General features: G+C 35.7%; 1 protein-coding gene and 1 pseudogene across 1 annotated transcript in view; both read right to left on the reverse strand.

The window, feature by feature from the left end:
* Positions 1–8,332: 8,332 nt before the first annotated feature.
* On the reverse strand, positions 8,333–9,727 carry LOC131764190 (glycerophosphodiester phosphodiesterase 1-like; annotated as a pseudogene).
* Positions 9,728–10,122: 395 nt separating this feature from the next.
* Positions 10,123–16,077, reverse strand: part of EFCAB7 (EF-hand calcium binding domain 7) — a 52,506-nt gene continuing 46,551 nt past the window's right edge. The window contains exons 12-14 of the mRNA XM_059045127.2: positions 14,451–14,660; positions 12,199–12,306; positions 10,123–11,177 (exon numbers count right to left, since the gene is read on the reverse strand). Of these exons, the coding sequence (XP_058901110.1) occupies positions 11,103–11,177; positions 12,199–12,306; positions 14,451–14,660 (393 nt within the window). The 3' untranslated portion in view covers positions 10,123–11,102. The remainder of the gene's footprint in view (positions 11,178–12,198; positions 12,307–14,450; positions 14,661–16,077) is intronic.

Genomic DNA, 16,077 nt, shown 5'->3' on the forward strand with positions numbered 1-16,077 from the left:
AGATGCAAAATCCTCAACAAAATACTAGCAAACAGAATCCAACAACACATTAAAAGGTTCATACACCATGATCAAGTGGCATTTATCCCAGGGATGCAAGGATTCTTCAATATACACGAATCAATCAATGTGATACACCATATTAACAAATTGAAGGATAAAAACCATATGATCATCTCAATAGATGCATAAAAAACTTTTGACAAAATTCAACACCAATTTAAGATAAAAACTCTCCAGAAAGTGGGCATAGAGGGAACCTACCTCAACATAGTAAAGGCCATATATGACAAACCCACAGCAAACATCATTCTCAATGGTGAAAAACTGAAAGCATTTCCTCTAAGATCAAGAACAAGACAAGGATGTCCACTCTCGCCACTGTTATTCAACATAGTTTTGGAAGTCCTAGCCACAGCAATCAGAGAAGAAAAAGAAATAAAAGGAATACAAATTGGAAAAGAAGAAGTAAAACTGTGACTGTTTGCAGATGACATGATACTATACATAGAGAATCCTAAAGATGCCACCAGAAAACTACTAGAGCTAATCAATGAATTTGGTAAAGTTGCAGGATACAAAATTAATGCACAGAAATCTCTTGCATTCCTATACACTAATGATGAAAAATCTGAAGGAGAAATTAAGGAAACACTCCCATTTACCATTGCAACAAAAAGAATAAAATACTTAGGAATAAACCTACCTAGGGAGACAAAAGACCTGTATGCAGAAAACTATAAGACACTGTTGAAAGAAATTAAAGATGATACCAACAGATGGAGAGATATTCCATGTTCTTGGATTAGAAGAATCAACATTGTGAAAATGACTGTACTACCCAAAGCAATCTACAGAAACAATGCAATCCCTCTCAAATTACCAATGGAATTTTTACAGAACTAGAACAAAAAATCTTAAAATTTGTATGGAGACACAAAAGACCCCGAATAGCCAAAGCAGTCTTGAGGGAAAAAAACGGAGCTGGAGGAATCAGACTCCCTGACTCGAGACTATGCTACAAAGCTACAGTAATCAAGACAATATAGTACTGGCACAAAAACAGAAATATAGATCAATGGAACAGGATAGAAAGCCCAGAGATAAAGCCATGCACCTATGGTCAGCTAATCTATGACAAAGGAGGCAAGTATATACAATGGAGAAAAGACAGTCTCTTCAATAAGTGGTGCTGGGAAAACTGGACAGCTACATGTAAAAGGATGAAACTAGAGCACGCCCTAACACCATACACAAAAATAAACTCAAAAATGGATTCGAAACCTAAATGTAAGACCGGACACTATAAAACTCTTAGAGGAAAACATAGGAAGAACACCCTTTGACATAAATCACAGCAAGATCTTTTTTGATCCGCTTCCTAGAGTAATGGAAATAAAAACAAAAATAAACAAATGGGACCTAATGAAACTTAAAAGCTTTTGCAAAGCAAAGGAAACTACAAACAAGACGAAAAGACAACCCTCAGAATGGGAAAAAATATTTGCAAAAGAATCATGGACAAAGGATTAATCTCCAAAATATATAAATAGCTCATGCAGCTCAATATTTTAAAAAACCCAATCGAAAAATGGGCAAAAGACCTAAACAGACATTCCTCCAAAGAGGACATACAGATGGCCAAGAAGCACATGAAAACATCACTAATTATTAGAGAACTGCAAATCAAAACTACAATGAGGTAACACCTCACACCAGTTAGAATGGGCATCATCCAAAAATCTACAAACAACAAATGTTGGAGAGGGCGTGGAGCAAAGGGAACCCTCTTGCACTGTTGGTGGGAATGTAAATTGATAGAGCCACTATGGAGAACAGTATGGAGGTTCCTTAAAAAACTAAAAATAGAATTACCACATGACCCAGCAATCCCACTACTAGGCATATACCCAGAGAAAACCATAATTCAAAAAGACACATGCACCCCAATGTTCATTGCAGCACTATTTACAATAGCCATGTCATGGAAGCAACCTAAATGCCCATCAACAGATGAATGGATGAAGAAGATGTGGTACATATATACAATGGAATATTACTCAGCCATAAAAAGGAACGAAATTGGGTCATTTGTAGAGACGTGGATGGATCTAGAGACTGTCATACAGAGTGAAGTAAGTCAGAAAGAGAAAAACAAATCCTGTATATTAACACATATATGTGGAACCTAGAAAAAAATGGTACAGATGAACTGGTTTTCACGGCAGAAATTGAGACACAGATGTAGAGAACAAACGTATGGATGCCAAGGGGGGAAAGCCCCAGGGGTGGGGTGTGTGTGTGTGATGAATTGGGAGATTGGGATTAACGTGTATACACTGATGTGTATAAAATTGATGACTAATAAGAACCTGCTGTATAAAAAATAAAATTCAAAAAAAATTTACATAATCGAAAAAAAAAAAGAATCCTAAAACTCAACAGTAAGAAAAAAACCCAAATTAAAATAGGCAAAAGACTTAAAGAGATACCTCACTGAAGAGGATATATACAGATAGTAAAGAAGCATATGAAAAGTTGCTCAATATCATTTGCCATTAGGGGAGTGCAAATTAAAACCACTATGAGATAACAATGCATATCTATTAGAATGATTAAAGTAAAAAATAGTGACAAACTAAGTGCTAACAAGGATGCAGAACAACTGGAACTATCATATATTGCAGGTAGAAAAGCAAACTGGTACAGCCACTCTGGAAAACACTGAAACAGTTTCTTAAAAAGTCAAACATACACTTAAACATATAATCCAGTAATCTCGCATTCGGGTATCTACCCTACAGAAATGAAAACTTTTGTTCACGTAGGAACCTATACTTGAATGTTTACAGCAGCTCTGTTAATACTGCCAAAAACTGGAAACAACCTAGCAGATGAATGAACAAACAAACTGTGTAAATCTTTATGATGAAAAACTACTCAGCAGTTAAAAGGAACAAACTATTGATACACCAATTTGGATAATTCTCAAAGGCATTATGCTGAGTGAAAAAAATTCAGTCTCAAAAGGTTGATACATGATCCCATTTATATGACATTCTCAAAAAGAGAAAACCATAGTGATGGAAAACGGATCAGTGATTGCCAGGAGCTGGGAGTATGGAGCTAGGAGGAGAGGAAGATGTGACAAGGGAGTTTATTGGTGATGGAACTGCTCTGGATCCTGATTGCGGTGGTGGTCAAATGAATCTATACATGTGTTAAGTCAATAGAAATACGTAACCTCACCTCCTCTCCCCCAAAAGGTCAAATTTATTGTATAATAATTATTTTAATATGGAATTAAAACCACACAGAGGGATTCCCTGGTGGTGCAGTGGTTAAGAATCCGCCTGCCAATGCTGGGGACACAGGTTTGAGCCCTGGTCTGGGAGGATCCCACATGCCACGGAGCTACTAAGCCCGTGCGCCACAACTACTGAGCTTGTGCTCTAGAGACCTCGAGCCAAAACTACTGAAGCCTGCATGCCACAACTACTGAAGCCCGTGTGCCTAGAGCCTGTGCTCTGCAACAAGAGACGCCACCGCAATGAGAAGCCCGCACACTGCAGTGAAGAGTAGCCCCCGCTCGCCGAAACTAGAGAAAGCCCGCGTGCAGCAACGAAGACCCAACGCAGCCAAAAATAAATAAATAAAGTAAATTTATTTTTAAAAAAATTCGCAGAAAAAAAAGTATTAGATTTAAAATAGAAGCTCAAGAGGCAGAATAGTTTCTTCTGCATTGGGGAAAGGTTTAAAGGCTTCATGAAGAAGCATTTAAAAAATATATGTTAAAGGCCCAGTGTGTAATAGTTGTTCACAATCTATCTTCTCTGATAAACTACATATAATGAGAGCAGGAACAATGTCTAGTTTGATCACCTGGGTACATGCAGTAAATAAAGCAGTGCTGTATACATATTAGGCAATGAATAAGTATATGATTATTGACTTATTGCCTATGATGTTAATAGGCAGAGATACAGGAAATTGTAGGAAAAGTGAAAAACATGAGAAAATGCCTGAAATTTCCTCCTCTCCCTTCTAAATCCCTTTTATCCCTTCAAGTTCAGTTAAAGTTCTAGCTCATCTCCCTGATTCTTCTAGCCACACTAATCTTTCCAACTTGTCCAAATGGGTTCTACCAAACATGGTCTAATATTTTAGTGTAGTAGTTCTCAATATTTTAAAGCCTATGACTCATTTCCTGTAATAGTTATTAAAATGTGCCTTTTTCCATTATTTAAATTTTAAAATACATTGTATTGCATGACTAAAAGCAAATCAAAGCACTTGTCGGCTTCAAACCACACTTCTTTCATTCCTACAAGAGAATCTTATCACCCCTCTCATCTCAAATTGGGCAAGTCTTCCCTTCCTTTTCTGTTCCTGTACCCTAACTCATCCCTAGTTTATGCTTAATCAGTGTTTACTACTGTAATTTAAGACTTAATATCATTCCTTAGTAGGATAACATGCAACTCATTTCCTCAGCTCTTTCTTCTCCTGAGGACAGAGATCATGTCTACTACTTCGGCCTTGTAACTAATGCCATATGTGCTAGATACTTGCTAATTTTATGTCCTTGTATACCATTCACCAGTCTACTTGTCTTCCAAAATTGTTACTGCTCTTCAAGGAAGAAAACAAGTCTTTCTGAAGAAGCTAAATCCAAACAATTTTTACAACAGATGTTTAGAAACGGCACAGAGAAATGTACTTTTTAGTAATGCTGCATATTCATATCTATAATTGCCAGAAAGGTTACAATGCTGGTATTCTGTAACTGGCACTATAGCATTGATATTATATGTTGACATTAGCCTCATACAGATGATTGAACTTAAGCTGGCCTTGAATTTAATTTAGATGATCTTGTGTTAAATTGTAGAGGAAAGAATAAAGTTAAGAATATGTATAAAATGTTGGATGTTTACCAACTGTATCTAAAAGAAATTTTAAAATATTGTTTTTAAATTTTGGGGGAATGGAACCATACTTCTAACCACTTTATGTTGGTCTTCTTTTTAACATTCATATATATCTTTAAATCAACTGTGGTCAAATATTGCAAATATATGCAGCTTGTGAATTATTCATAAGAATTGAGAATGCCTATTCTTCACCTTCCTTAGACAAGAATTAGCCATAGCTAATAAGTACAGACACTTCAATCAAAATCCTTTACCTCTCAGATTTTCAGCAACAATTCCTAGTCCCTGGCCCCTAAATTGTGTCTCCACATTAATCACATCTACTTTTCCTAAATCAATTCCATTATTTGCCTTATTGTTCCTCAAATCTTTATGTAGTTCTTATTTTTTCTAGAAATTAAGCAAGGCTGAGTAGCAAAGATAGGCTTTATAATCCTATGTAAAGCTAGCAGGGCTATCTCTATATGTCCTTATATAATACTTGTAACTTCATGAATAAGTGAAGAGCCTTTTAAGAGCTGAAGATTTAGTATCCACTTTACAAGTTAGAAATAATTTTTATATATTCTCTAATAAGAATGGGTGTATATGCCTGTGTATGGATGTATCCACAATATACAATATATTTCCCCAAAGCAGTCTTAGAAGTCATAAAGGACTTAATCCACTGCTGAGAAATATTATCAGTCTCTCTCTCTCTCTGGGGCATATGTGTGCACTAATGAATAATGAAATAATATGCTCACACTCTGGTGGTCAAAACCAGAAATACATTTCCATTTTCCTGGATTATATCCAAAATATGATCACTGTGGTATATTAAGTTTCTGCTTCCTATTTAACTTACACCAAAAATAGATCTAAAAGAAGGCCACTGGCTTAAAAAAAACCAAAAACACAGGTCTACTACAATATGTAATGGAAAAATCAACAAAATTATTAAATATAGTAATTCAAGAATTACTTATGACAGGATTTGATAATTAACACTAATTTGGCTTTAAAATATCGGAACTGTAGAATTTTAGAGTAGGAAGGAATTACAGCGATCATTTAGCCATTTCCCCTCCCATTTAAAACTTAGATAATGAAAAAATATTTCATCTTGTTTTAGTTGTTTAATCTGTTTCATGTAATTAATTACATGAAAAACAAAGTCTGTATAAGTGGAATTGGATAGTAATGAGACCTTGTGTTTCTTTTCTTATGTTTCTACTTTTAACTTACAAATAGTCCAAGAACTAGGAAGAAATTATACCACATGTAAGTTTAAATTTTTTGCCCACTTTATTCAATCATCCAAAAAATATTTATTGTATATTATGGTTCCAATGGTATATGCTGGAATTGTAACTATCCCTGCTTTCAGCCTAGTGAATTGTACAGATAAAACTAATTCCCGTATGGGATGCTGAATGTGACCACAAAGAGTGAGCACAAAGTAATAGGGCCATCAAAGTGGTCTTGGTGGGGGGGGAGTAATCAAGAAGGGATTCTTGGGAAAACTGACATATTTGGTGAGACCTGAAGGAAGACTTATGCTACGGGCAAGAAGGAAATATTACATCCAAAGGGCCTGAGGTGAGAGAGAATGCAGAAACTGAGAGAAGGTACAGAAGTATGGTTGGAAGAAGCCTGAAAAGGAATGGTCAGAGGTTGGAAGAAAATCTGGAGAATATGGTGTCAGAGAGATCAACAATATCTAACACTGGAGAGAAGACTTCAAAATATCCACTGTGTTTAATGATAAGGAAGTTATTTATGTCCTTGGAAAAATAACCACTAGTTGAATTAACTGGAAAGAATGAATGGGTGTCAAAAAAGTAGGTACAGCAAACAATTCTTCCATGTCTTTTTGGTGTGAAGGGGAGGTCAGAATAATGATAGAGATAGATGGGGAATGAGAGGTTTCTTAAAGATGAAAAGTCTAGAACACATATAAATAATAATGACAAAAAGCCAATTTCGAGGAAGTGTTTGTAGATAAAATTTATTCATGGGGAGCTTTAATGTAGATACCATGAAGACAGGAAGGGCATAGGAGAGACTTGGGGCATTTAGATGTCTTTTTCATAAGTTGAATCCTTGTGCTTTTAAAATTAAACAACATGAAAAGTTACCTTTGAAAATGTAACAGTCAATCTGCACAAAACTACCCTGAAAATGGGTAGCACCTCTTGAATTTAAAGAAAACATTCTTACATGTTAATCAACTTTATTTTAGTTGAACAAAGAATCATTATCAACCTATGAGTCTGGTATTTCAGGACTTGAATTAATTTTTTCTGGATATTCTGGTACCACAGTACTGAAGTAATCCTTAAAAAATCATTTACTTAAAGGTCCTAAAATGGAACCCAGCTTATTATAATCATTAACCAGCTGATTCCCTTGGATTTTTATTTGCTTGGAAGAAAGTTTAACTTGAAACAAAATATCTTTCTTTTCTACTGAGTAATTGAAAATGGGACCATAAGATAGCTGGGTTTTTTCCCCTCTAATAAGTGAGTAATGGGAAGAAGAAAAAAGGCTTGGTATGTCTAAGTGGTGACAGTGGTGGAAGATAAGGCTTAAGTGCTCACTATTCTTTCTTGAGTCTCCATGTTCCAATGATACCACTTTATGTCACCTATCATTCTATTATAAAAAGCCTTTCTACAACTTGTGGCAAAAATAGCAACTTTATCATATGCTTTTGGTAACAGCCAGATAATTTATTTCCTGCAACTCAACTTTGTGAAATAGAATATAAGGCCACATTTATTTAACTTACAAAGCATCTGGCAATTAATAAAATGCTTTCACATTGCATTACTTTTTAAGACATCATCTGAAGAATTCAAACTGCTAGATAATGACAACCCATTTTACAGACATCTAATCAAGGGCCAAAAATCCAAGTGACATTTAAACTATGTGCTAGCATGTGCTGGGTAAAAATAATATACTGCTATACTGGTATTCATATTTCAAAAATACTAGCCAAGTATTCTGTTACTGATATGGTTACACAGTTCTTAATTGCTTAATATAGTATTTCATGTACTGTATTACTTAATTAATTGCTATTTGATTTAATTTCTATTATTTCAAAATACATTTAATTAAAAATACTCCACAAGTAAATCCATTAAACAAATTACTGTCAGAACAAAATATTTCTACTGTTGTGATTAGATTTTGGCTTCTTTAATACAAAAATTAATTTCTCCAAATTTTGCTTTAATTATATTTTCTCATGGGAAAACTAAATACAGTATATAATTAAATGGCTGTTTCTGCATTCACTTTTTTATTCCTTTTAATGATTTTTAGTGTGGTCACAATTTTGACAGCCACAATACATTGATAACATAGCTGAATACAGTATTTGAAATAAATGTTACAAAAGCGTGGCAAGTTTTAAAATGTCAGCTCTGAGTGATGGTGCATTTCCCGTGTATTTGCATCTGTACCCCAAAATTTCACAACTCAGTCTGTGCTTATCCTCACCAGGTTAAGGTGTATGCCTCACTTAGGTCAGGGCAGGTGCTGTTGTGCCTTTTTGCAGACCCAGATTTTCAAGAGCAAGTGTTGAACTCAGGCATTCCATGGAGCATGTTGGCAACACCAGACTTTGCTTTGGTTCAGGTAAAAATGCAATTACTATTACTTGTGTGAGCTACCTGATCTCCCAGGGTTTGGGCTAGCACAAGGGGTATTTTGATATCCCTGCATGAGACCAGCAGGCAGTTTCTGTACATGTTTCCTTGGGGAGGGGGTTGGGGGAGATTCTAGAACTGATGTGCAGTCTTCCAACACACTGTCAGTGACAGAGCTGGAACCAAGATGGGATTCATAGTACCATTTTTTCATCAAAGGTATTAACCATCCAGGCAACAACCTGAATGCCTTTAGTTGACCACTTCTTCAAGTAGTTTGGGGATACAAAATCCTTTTGCATGAGGAAACCTGAAATTCCACACAGGTACCGTAAGATATTACGTATGCTCCAAGCAAAGGAAACATCTATTACCACAAACATGGATTGTATCCAGAAAGTATCATAGTCCCATCTGCTGTATGGCTAAGGTTCCAAGGTCTGTGAGTTAAAGCCGTTACTACACTGTGATCTGTTTGTCTCATAGATAACTTATGGCAAGAAAGAGCAAATAATACGTACTATTGTATAGTTGAGGAAATTCCATACACATTTTCTTTAGAACATCAGTAGCCATATTTGCATGGCCTTTGACATCAAAGAAGACTGTGATGTTCTGGTTCAGGCACTCTGTTCCAGCTTCCCTCAGGGCAGGGATCTTTTCATCAGGGAAATTATTCCTGAATCTGTGATCTGCTGCAGGATTAAACTTTCTAATTTGTTCAAGTGTCAAATCACACATCGACCAGTCCCATCAGTTGTTGTATCTACTTGTGCTATTGTGCATTAAGATAGCAATCTCATCAGAAGTAAACCCAACATCCAACTTTTCTCTGACTCATTGTGACTGCCACTGCCAATGGCAGACACTCGGTCATGGGGCTTGAGCACCAGCAGAGCCCTGTGGGAGGGCACATGCTCATGGCTGAAGAGGTGCAGCAGGAGACAGAGGCTGCCGGTGAAGAAGCAAGCAGTGAAGGGGCTGCACATCACCAGCCACAGCAGCAGCAGCAGGAAGGACGACTCCTGGTCCTCTCACAGCCACATGCCTGTGACTATACCAGTGAAGATAGGAGTCCTGGATCCACTGGGCTCCTTGGCCAGGCCAGAGCACAGGGATAAAGCACAAGGCACTCACTGCAGCTTTGCCCATTTACATTTTATTCCAGGATGTTTTTGATAAATAAATCAAAACTGTATAGGAGTTTATAGAACTCATTGAGTATTACGTTTTAAAAGCTTACCTGGGGCTTCCCTGGTGGCGCAGTGGTTGAGAATCCGCCTGCCGATGCAGGAGACACGGGTTCGTGCCCTGGTCCGGGAAGATCCCACATGCCGCGGAGCAACTAAGCCCGTGAGCCATGGCCGCTAGGCCTGCGCGTCCGGAGCCTGTGCTCCGCAACGGGAGAGGCCACAACAGTGAGAGGCCCGCGTACCGCAAAAAAAAAAAAAAAAAAAAAAAAAAAGCTTACCTGTACTTTGATTTCAGTTTACTAGTCATAAATGAAATATGGCCAGATTTCCCATTAAATTAATAAGAAGGCCACACATTAAAAAATTATTTCTATTTTAATAATAAAGTATATAATACAGACATGAAATGTAAATGCATACAAATTAAATTGATTATTATATATATCAATTAAACTGATTAGCATTTTGTTGATCAACAAATAACAGACTAAACTTGAAATAATTCTTCTTAGTTTGAGAGTCTCAAGCAAAATTATTTCCTAAAAAGTGTTTAACACTCTTGCACTGCTGGTGGGAATGTAAATTGATACAGCCACTATGGAGAACAGTATGGAGGTTCCTTAAAAAACTAAAACTAGAACTACCATATGACCCAGCAATCCCACTACTAGGCGTATACCCTGAGAAAACCATAATTCAAAAAGAGTCATGTACCAAAATGTTTATTGCAGCTCTATTTATGATAGCCAGGACATGGAAGCAACCTAAGTGTCCGTCAACAGATAAATGGATAAAGAAGATGTGGCACATATATACAATGGAATATTACTCAGCCATAAAAAGAAATGAAACTGAGTTATTTGTAATGAGGTGGATAGACCTGGAGTCTGTCATACAGAGTGAAGTAAGTCAGAAGGAGAAAAACAAATACCGTATGCTAACACATATATATGGAATCTAAGAAAAATAATGTCATGAAGAGATTAGTGGTAGGACAGGAATAAAACACAGACTTACTAGAGCATGGACTTGAGGATATGGGGAGGGGGAAGGGTAAGCTGTGACAATGTGAGAGAGAGGCAGGGACATATACACACTACCAAATGTAAATTAGATAGCTAGTGGGAAGCTGCCGCATAGCACAGGGAGTTAACCTCTGTGATTTGTGACCACCTAGAGGGGTGGGATAGGGAGGGTGGGAGGGAGGGTGATGCAAGAGGGAAGAGATATGGGAACATATGTATATGTATAACTGATTCACTTTGTTGTAAAGGAGAAACTAACACACTATTGTAAAACAGTTATACTCAAATAAAGATGTTTAAAAAAAGTGTTTATGATATAAGGGAATACACACAATAATATATCCATTCTTGTTGTTCATTCAGAGGCATTACATGTTGACAAACCTGCGTATAAAAATAGAAAGCCTTTACTTTCCTTTTATATACTGTAATTTTGGGCTGATTTTTCAATAGGACAACATTTCTAGAACATATATAAAAAATATCTCTGTGCAGATAAAATTCTTTAATATTTGTCCTTAGCAGGGACGTGCAATCTACGATCTGATGTCTAACAGAATAATCCAGCCTAAATTCTATGTAATATAGTATTTGGTAGTTGGTATTTGTGAATGTGGGTAAAGAGGAGTGGTAGAAAGGGAAGTAAATATTCTTTCCTTACTAAGCCTAGAACATTAAAAAAAAAACATGATTGGGATAACAGAAAAGATAAACTCTTCTTATCCTGTTTTAGCACGTTTTAGGATTTCACTGACAGTATGGAGAAAAAAAGGGAAAGAATAGAAAGTCTTTTCCTTTTTCCCTTGACTAAACTAGTTTCAGGGTCTACTGATCTCTCCCTGCCTTTGAACTCCTGGCTAAATCAGAAACCCAGAGTTCTGCTAATACCAGAACTTCAGCTATTCCTAGTTCTTGACTTAGTTGGTTATCTAAAACTCACAGGCATTTTCTCTTTTAGGTTACCTCAGAAAATCTTAATAATGTAGATAAAAATATTTTGAGTTATCAAAAGTCCTATTACTATTAACACTTCTTTGTATTTCTATATAATATTCAATAGTGCTTTCACATATATCATTTTATTTTTATCTTTACATTAATTTTATGAAGTACCTAAAACTGGTGACATTACATTAATTTTACACTTAAAGAGACTGAAACAAACAAAATGAGACTGAAAGAGAGAAGTTAAGTGAATGCCCCATAATCACTGAACCAAATAGTAAGAACTGGATTAGAACCAGTCTCCTATGTTGTAGTACAGGATGGTACTAATACAAATATCATACTTAAAATAATTTTCTACTTTATTTCATACCTACATATTTATCTATAACATTAATAGCAAAAACATTTTTTTCAAATTGATAAAACAAAAGGCTTTAATTAGAAAACAATGCATTACCATTGTAGATTTTGGTGCCACTTCTACTGCAAATATGTCAAGTCCTCTGTTGTTTACACAGTTTTTACTCAGCTCGTTGTTGATGTGAATAATCACTTTATTATCTGACTATAAAAAAAAGATTTTGTAAGTTGCTAGTCCTTTCTTTACTAAATACATACAAACAAAATGATAATTGCAAAACACTTTGCAAATCTTGTAATAGAGATATTCACAGGGTTCTATAGAAACAAAGAAGACATTATAGAAACACAGAAACATTAGCTCTGACTGGGGTATCACGGAAGACCTTATGGAAGAAGTGATACTGGAGATAATATATCATTGATAACAATAGCTTCTAGGATGGATAGCAAGCAAAAGAAAGCAGAATGAAGCTGATAAATAAGAGAAATGTAGGAGTCAAAGTATTCCCCTGCTAAAGAACCTGTAATCACTCTCTAATGACTACAAAGGGGCAATATAACATTAGACAACTTGGATTCATCTCTCATCTCTTCTACTACTTAGCTCTGCAACCTTTTGTAATTTATTTAACATCCCTGTGCTTCAGTTTCCTTGTGTGTAAAATAGGAATAGTATAATACTTACCTCATTGGGTTGTTGTGAGAAGTAAAAGCGTTACAGTACCTGGCACATGGTAAGCTCTAAAATATTATTATTACCTCATTTTGGTGAAGGGAAATTTAATTTTCCTTGAGGGAAAAGGAGATGGAGGGTTGAGAAATGAAGGTAATAGAGCAGAGGAATTGGGGTAAGATAATGGCTCTCTTCCACCCTTTTAATTCTAATAAAATGTAGAGGGCTCACACACACACAACCAAAACCAAACAAACAAGAAAACAGAGGGAAGAGACAGAAACATGCTGGATCTTAGGAACCACTCTCCAAAGTGTTATGATCCATTTGAAGACTGCAATCTACTGGCTGGGGAACCTATCTTATTTCATCAAGTCTAAACCCTTCTATCTTGTTTTCAGGATAACATATATAATCTGGACCCATTCAACCTATGTTATTTACCTTTCAAATACTTCTCCAAATAAAGCTCTCTGTTTCTGCAAAGAAGATATTCTCACTTTTTCGTCTATAGTTCACATTAACTCTTACTCATATTTCTCCTTATACTGTTTCTCCTGCTTCTAAAGGCTGCCTCTCTGCATATCTAAATCCTAGTTATCCTTCAAATCCTATACACGTTTAAATCCCACATCACAGTTCCCTTCCCACTAATCACAAACCCTTCACCAACTTCTATAGTCCAAACTAACATCAAGTACAAGAGATACAAATACAGTTGAATTCCTATTGCACATACAAACAGTACTCTGTAATTTAACTGTTGTTTCGAGAGTATTAATTTTGCCTTTACAACTAGCCCATAAACTCCTTGACAGCAGAGACCATGTTATACTTTCTAGTGGCCCCTATGGTGACTATGAGAGTTACATAATATATATTCACATTGACTCAATACTCAGACAAATCTTAAGCACTTTAAGAAATGTATGGCAGGCATAAAAATAATGTAAATCTCACCCAGGAACTAAAAGAAATAAGCCAACAGTTCTAAAAACCTAGCCATCTTGAGTAAGATTTTATAAAAATTTATAATTTCTAGAAAACTCAGTATATATGACTTTAAGAACTTATGTGTGTATTCTCTTGACCTGCAATATCAATAGTAGCAGAGAAGATGGCCAAAGCCAGAAATAATTGGCTTGATAAAAACAGGTCCTGGACAGTAGAATATATTTAATTAGATAAAATGATGATAATCTGTAGGATTTCTGTTACTGCAAAGTTTGTATAAAACAGTTGGGCTAAATTCTTTTCTTTACTTTGTTTATATTTCTTTAAAACATGATGTCCATTGTTTAAAATAGCTATGTATGTGTGAAGACTTTTAGTAACAAACTAAATAAAATACTTTGTACCCAGATTATGCTCTATCTTCATAGATTTCCAAATAGTTAATTTTCATAATATTTTAATAGAAAAACAATTGTCTCATAAACACAAAAAATAAATATGTAATAAATAAAGTAAATATTATATACCTTAAAAATATATAAAAATTATCATGCCCAGTTTGAGTTAGAAACTCACAAAGAAAAAAGAATAAATTGACTATTATAGATACTATTAATGTAATGGGGTATTTAATTACTATGCAAGAATAGGGTGAGAAAGAAGATGGAACATAGTAGAAAACATTGCTGTTATCAGGAGAACCACTTCATAACTGATACCTTGTTTTCAATAACTGACGTTATCCAGGTGTCACACTTGTAAGTATGTACAATTATATTTTCATAGCCATCCATTACTTTGGCATTGCCTTTGTTAAGAACAGATTTACAAATGGCCTTCTCAAGTTGCCCACTGCATGCCTCCATATGGACAGTTTTAATTCTTGGCTTGCATTTGTCTGCATAGATATCGATGACAAATGGGCATGCCTGAAATGAAAAATAAATCAAACCTTGTTTTAGCCTTTTGATAGAATTTAAATTATTTTTTATTATATGTTTATCATATGACTTAAGAAGACACTTTCTAGCTTGTCCTTCTGATACACAATTATGAGGAAAATTTTAGTACTATGAATTGATTAATAAAAAAGCATGAAATTCTGATCTTTTGGTTGCATATTAACTGATAATGTTCATAGAAAAGGAAAGAAACCTTTACCCCAACCCCTCCATTTGCTCTAAAGCTAACTCATGTCATGTTAGTTACTTAATTTCCTTTCCTAACTACAGAAAGACTACAGAAAGAATTCATCAACAGGCTCTAAAGAAATTATGTGAAACTCAATACACGAATATACAGCACCCAAAATAACTAAGTGTACAAAAATTAATTCACACAGTTTATAGTTGGTGTAAAAGCGCCTTTAAAAATCTGAGATCTAGGGCTTCCCTGGTGGCGCAGTGGTTGAGAGTCCGCCTGCCGATGCAGAGGACATGGGTTCGTGCTCGGTTTTGGGAAGATCCCACGTGCCGCGGAGCGGCTAGGCCCGTGAGCCATGGCTGCTGAGCCTGCGCGTCCGGAGCCTGTGCTCCGCAACGGGAGAGGCCACAACAGTGAGAGGCCCGCGTACGGCCAAAAAAAAAAAGAAAAAAAAATCTGAGATCTACAGAGATTTTCTGCATTTGGAAATAGATTTTTCTAATGTCTACTCTTTAGTCTCTACCATAGCCTACAAGATACTGCACACGGTAGCCTCTCTATACAGCCCAGTCTCCTGCCTTGCAGATGTTCCAGTTACTCTGCTTTTTCATATCCTAGAACAAATAAAGCTCTTTCCTGTGTCAGGGATTTCGTATGTAGTATTCTCCCTGCTTAGAAGATTCATACGTTTTCACATATATATCTCATCCTCCTCTTTCAGGTTTAAGCTTAAGTGTCACTTCTGCAGAGAGAGTGGCTCTGGTCCCCCAATCTCCTTCACTCCCCCACTGCTCTCTACTTCAGCCACTGGCTTGTTCCCTTCAAAACACTTTTGAAATGATTTTATTAATTTTGCATTTAATTAGTCATCCTCCTTCATGGAATGTCCATGAGGGCAGAATTTTTGACTATTTTATTCATCACTGTGCCCCTTTATTACAAGCTTACTTTATGTAGGCATTAAAGAGTATTCGTTGAGTAAATGATTGCATTCACACACATTGATGATCAACTTTTTTATTATGGGGACAAAAGATAAAAGTCTGAACTTAGTAGAATATACATTTTTATTTTTTTTTTAAAGTTTAAAAATATTTAATGACTCCAACCTTTGGCAATAATAAAGTCACCTTTTAAAGAGATAGTAGTCTGAAAAATCATTGGAAAAGAAAGCAGAAGATCTAAGTTTGTAATTGGGTTTTA

Source organism: Kogia breviceps, chromosome 1 (genome assembly GCF_026419965.1).
Source record: "Kogia breviceps isolate mKogBre1 chromosome 1, mKogBre1 haplotype 1, whole genome shotgun sequence".
Classification (NCBI taxonomy): Eukaryota; Metazoa; Chordata; class Mammalia; order Artiodactyla; family Physeteridae; genus Kogia; species Kogia breviceps.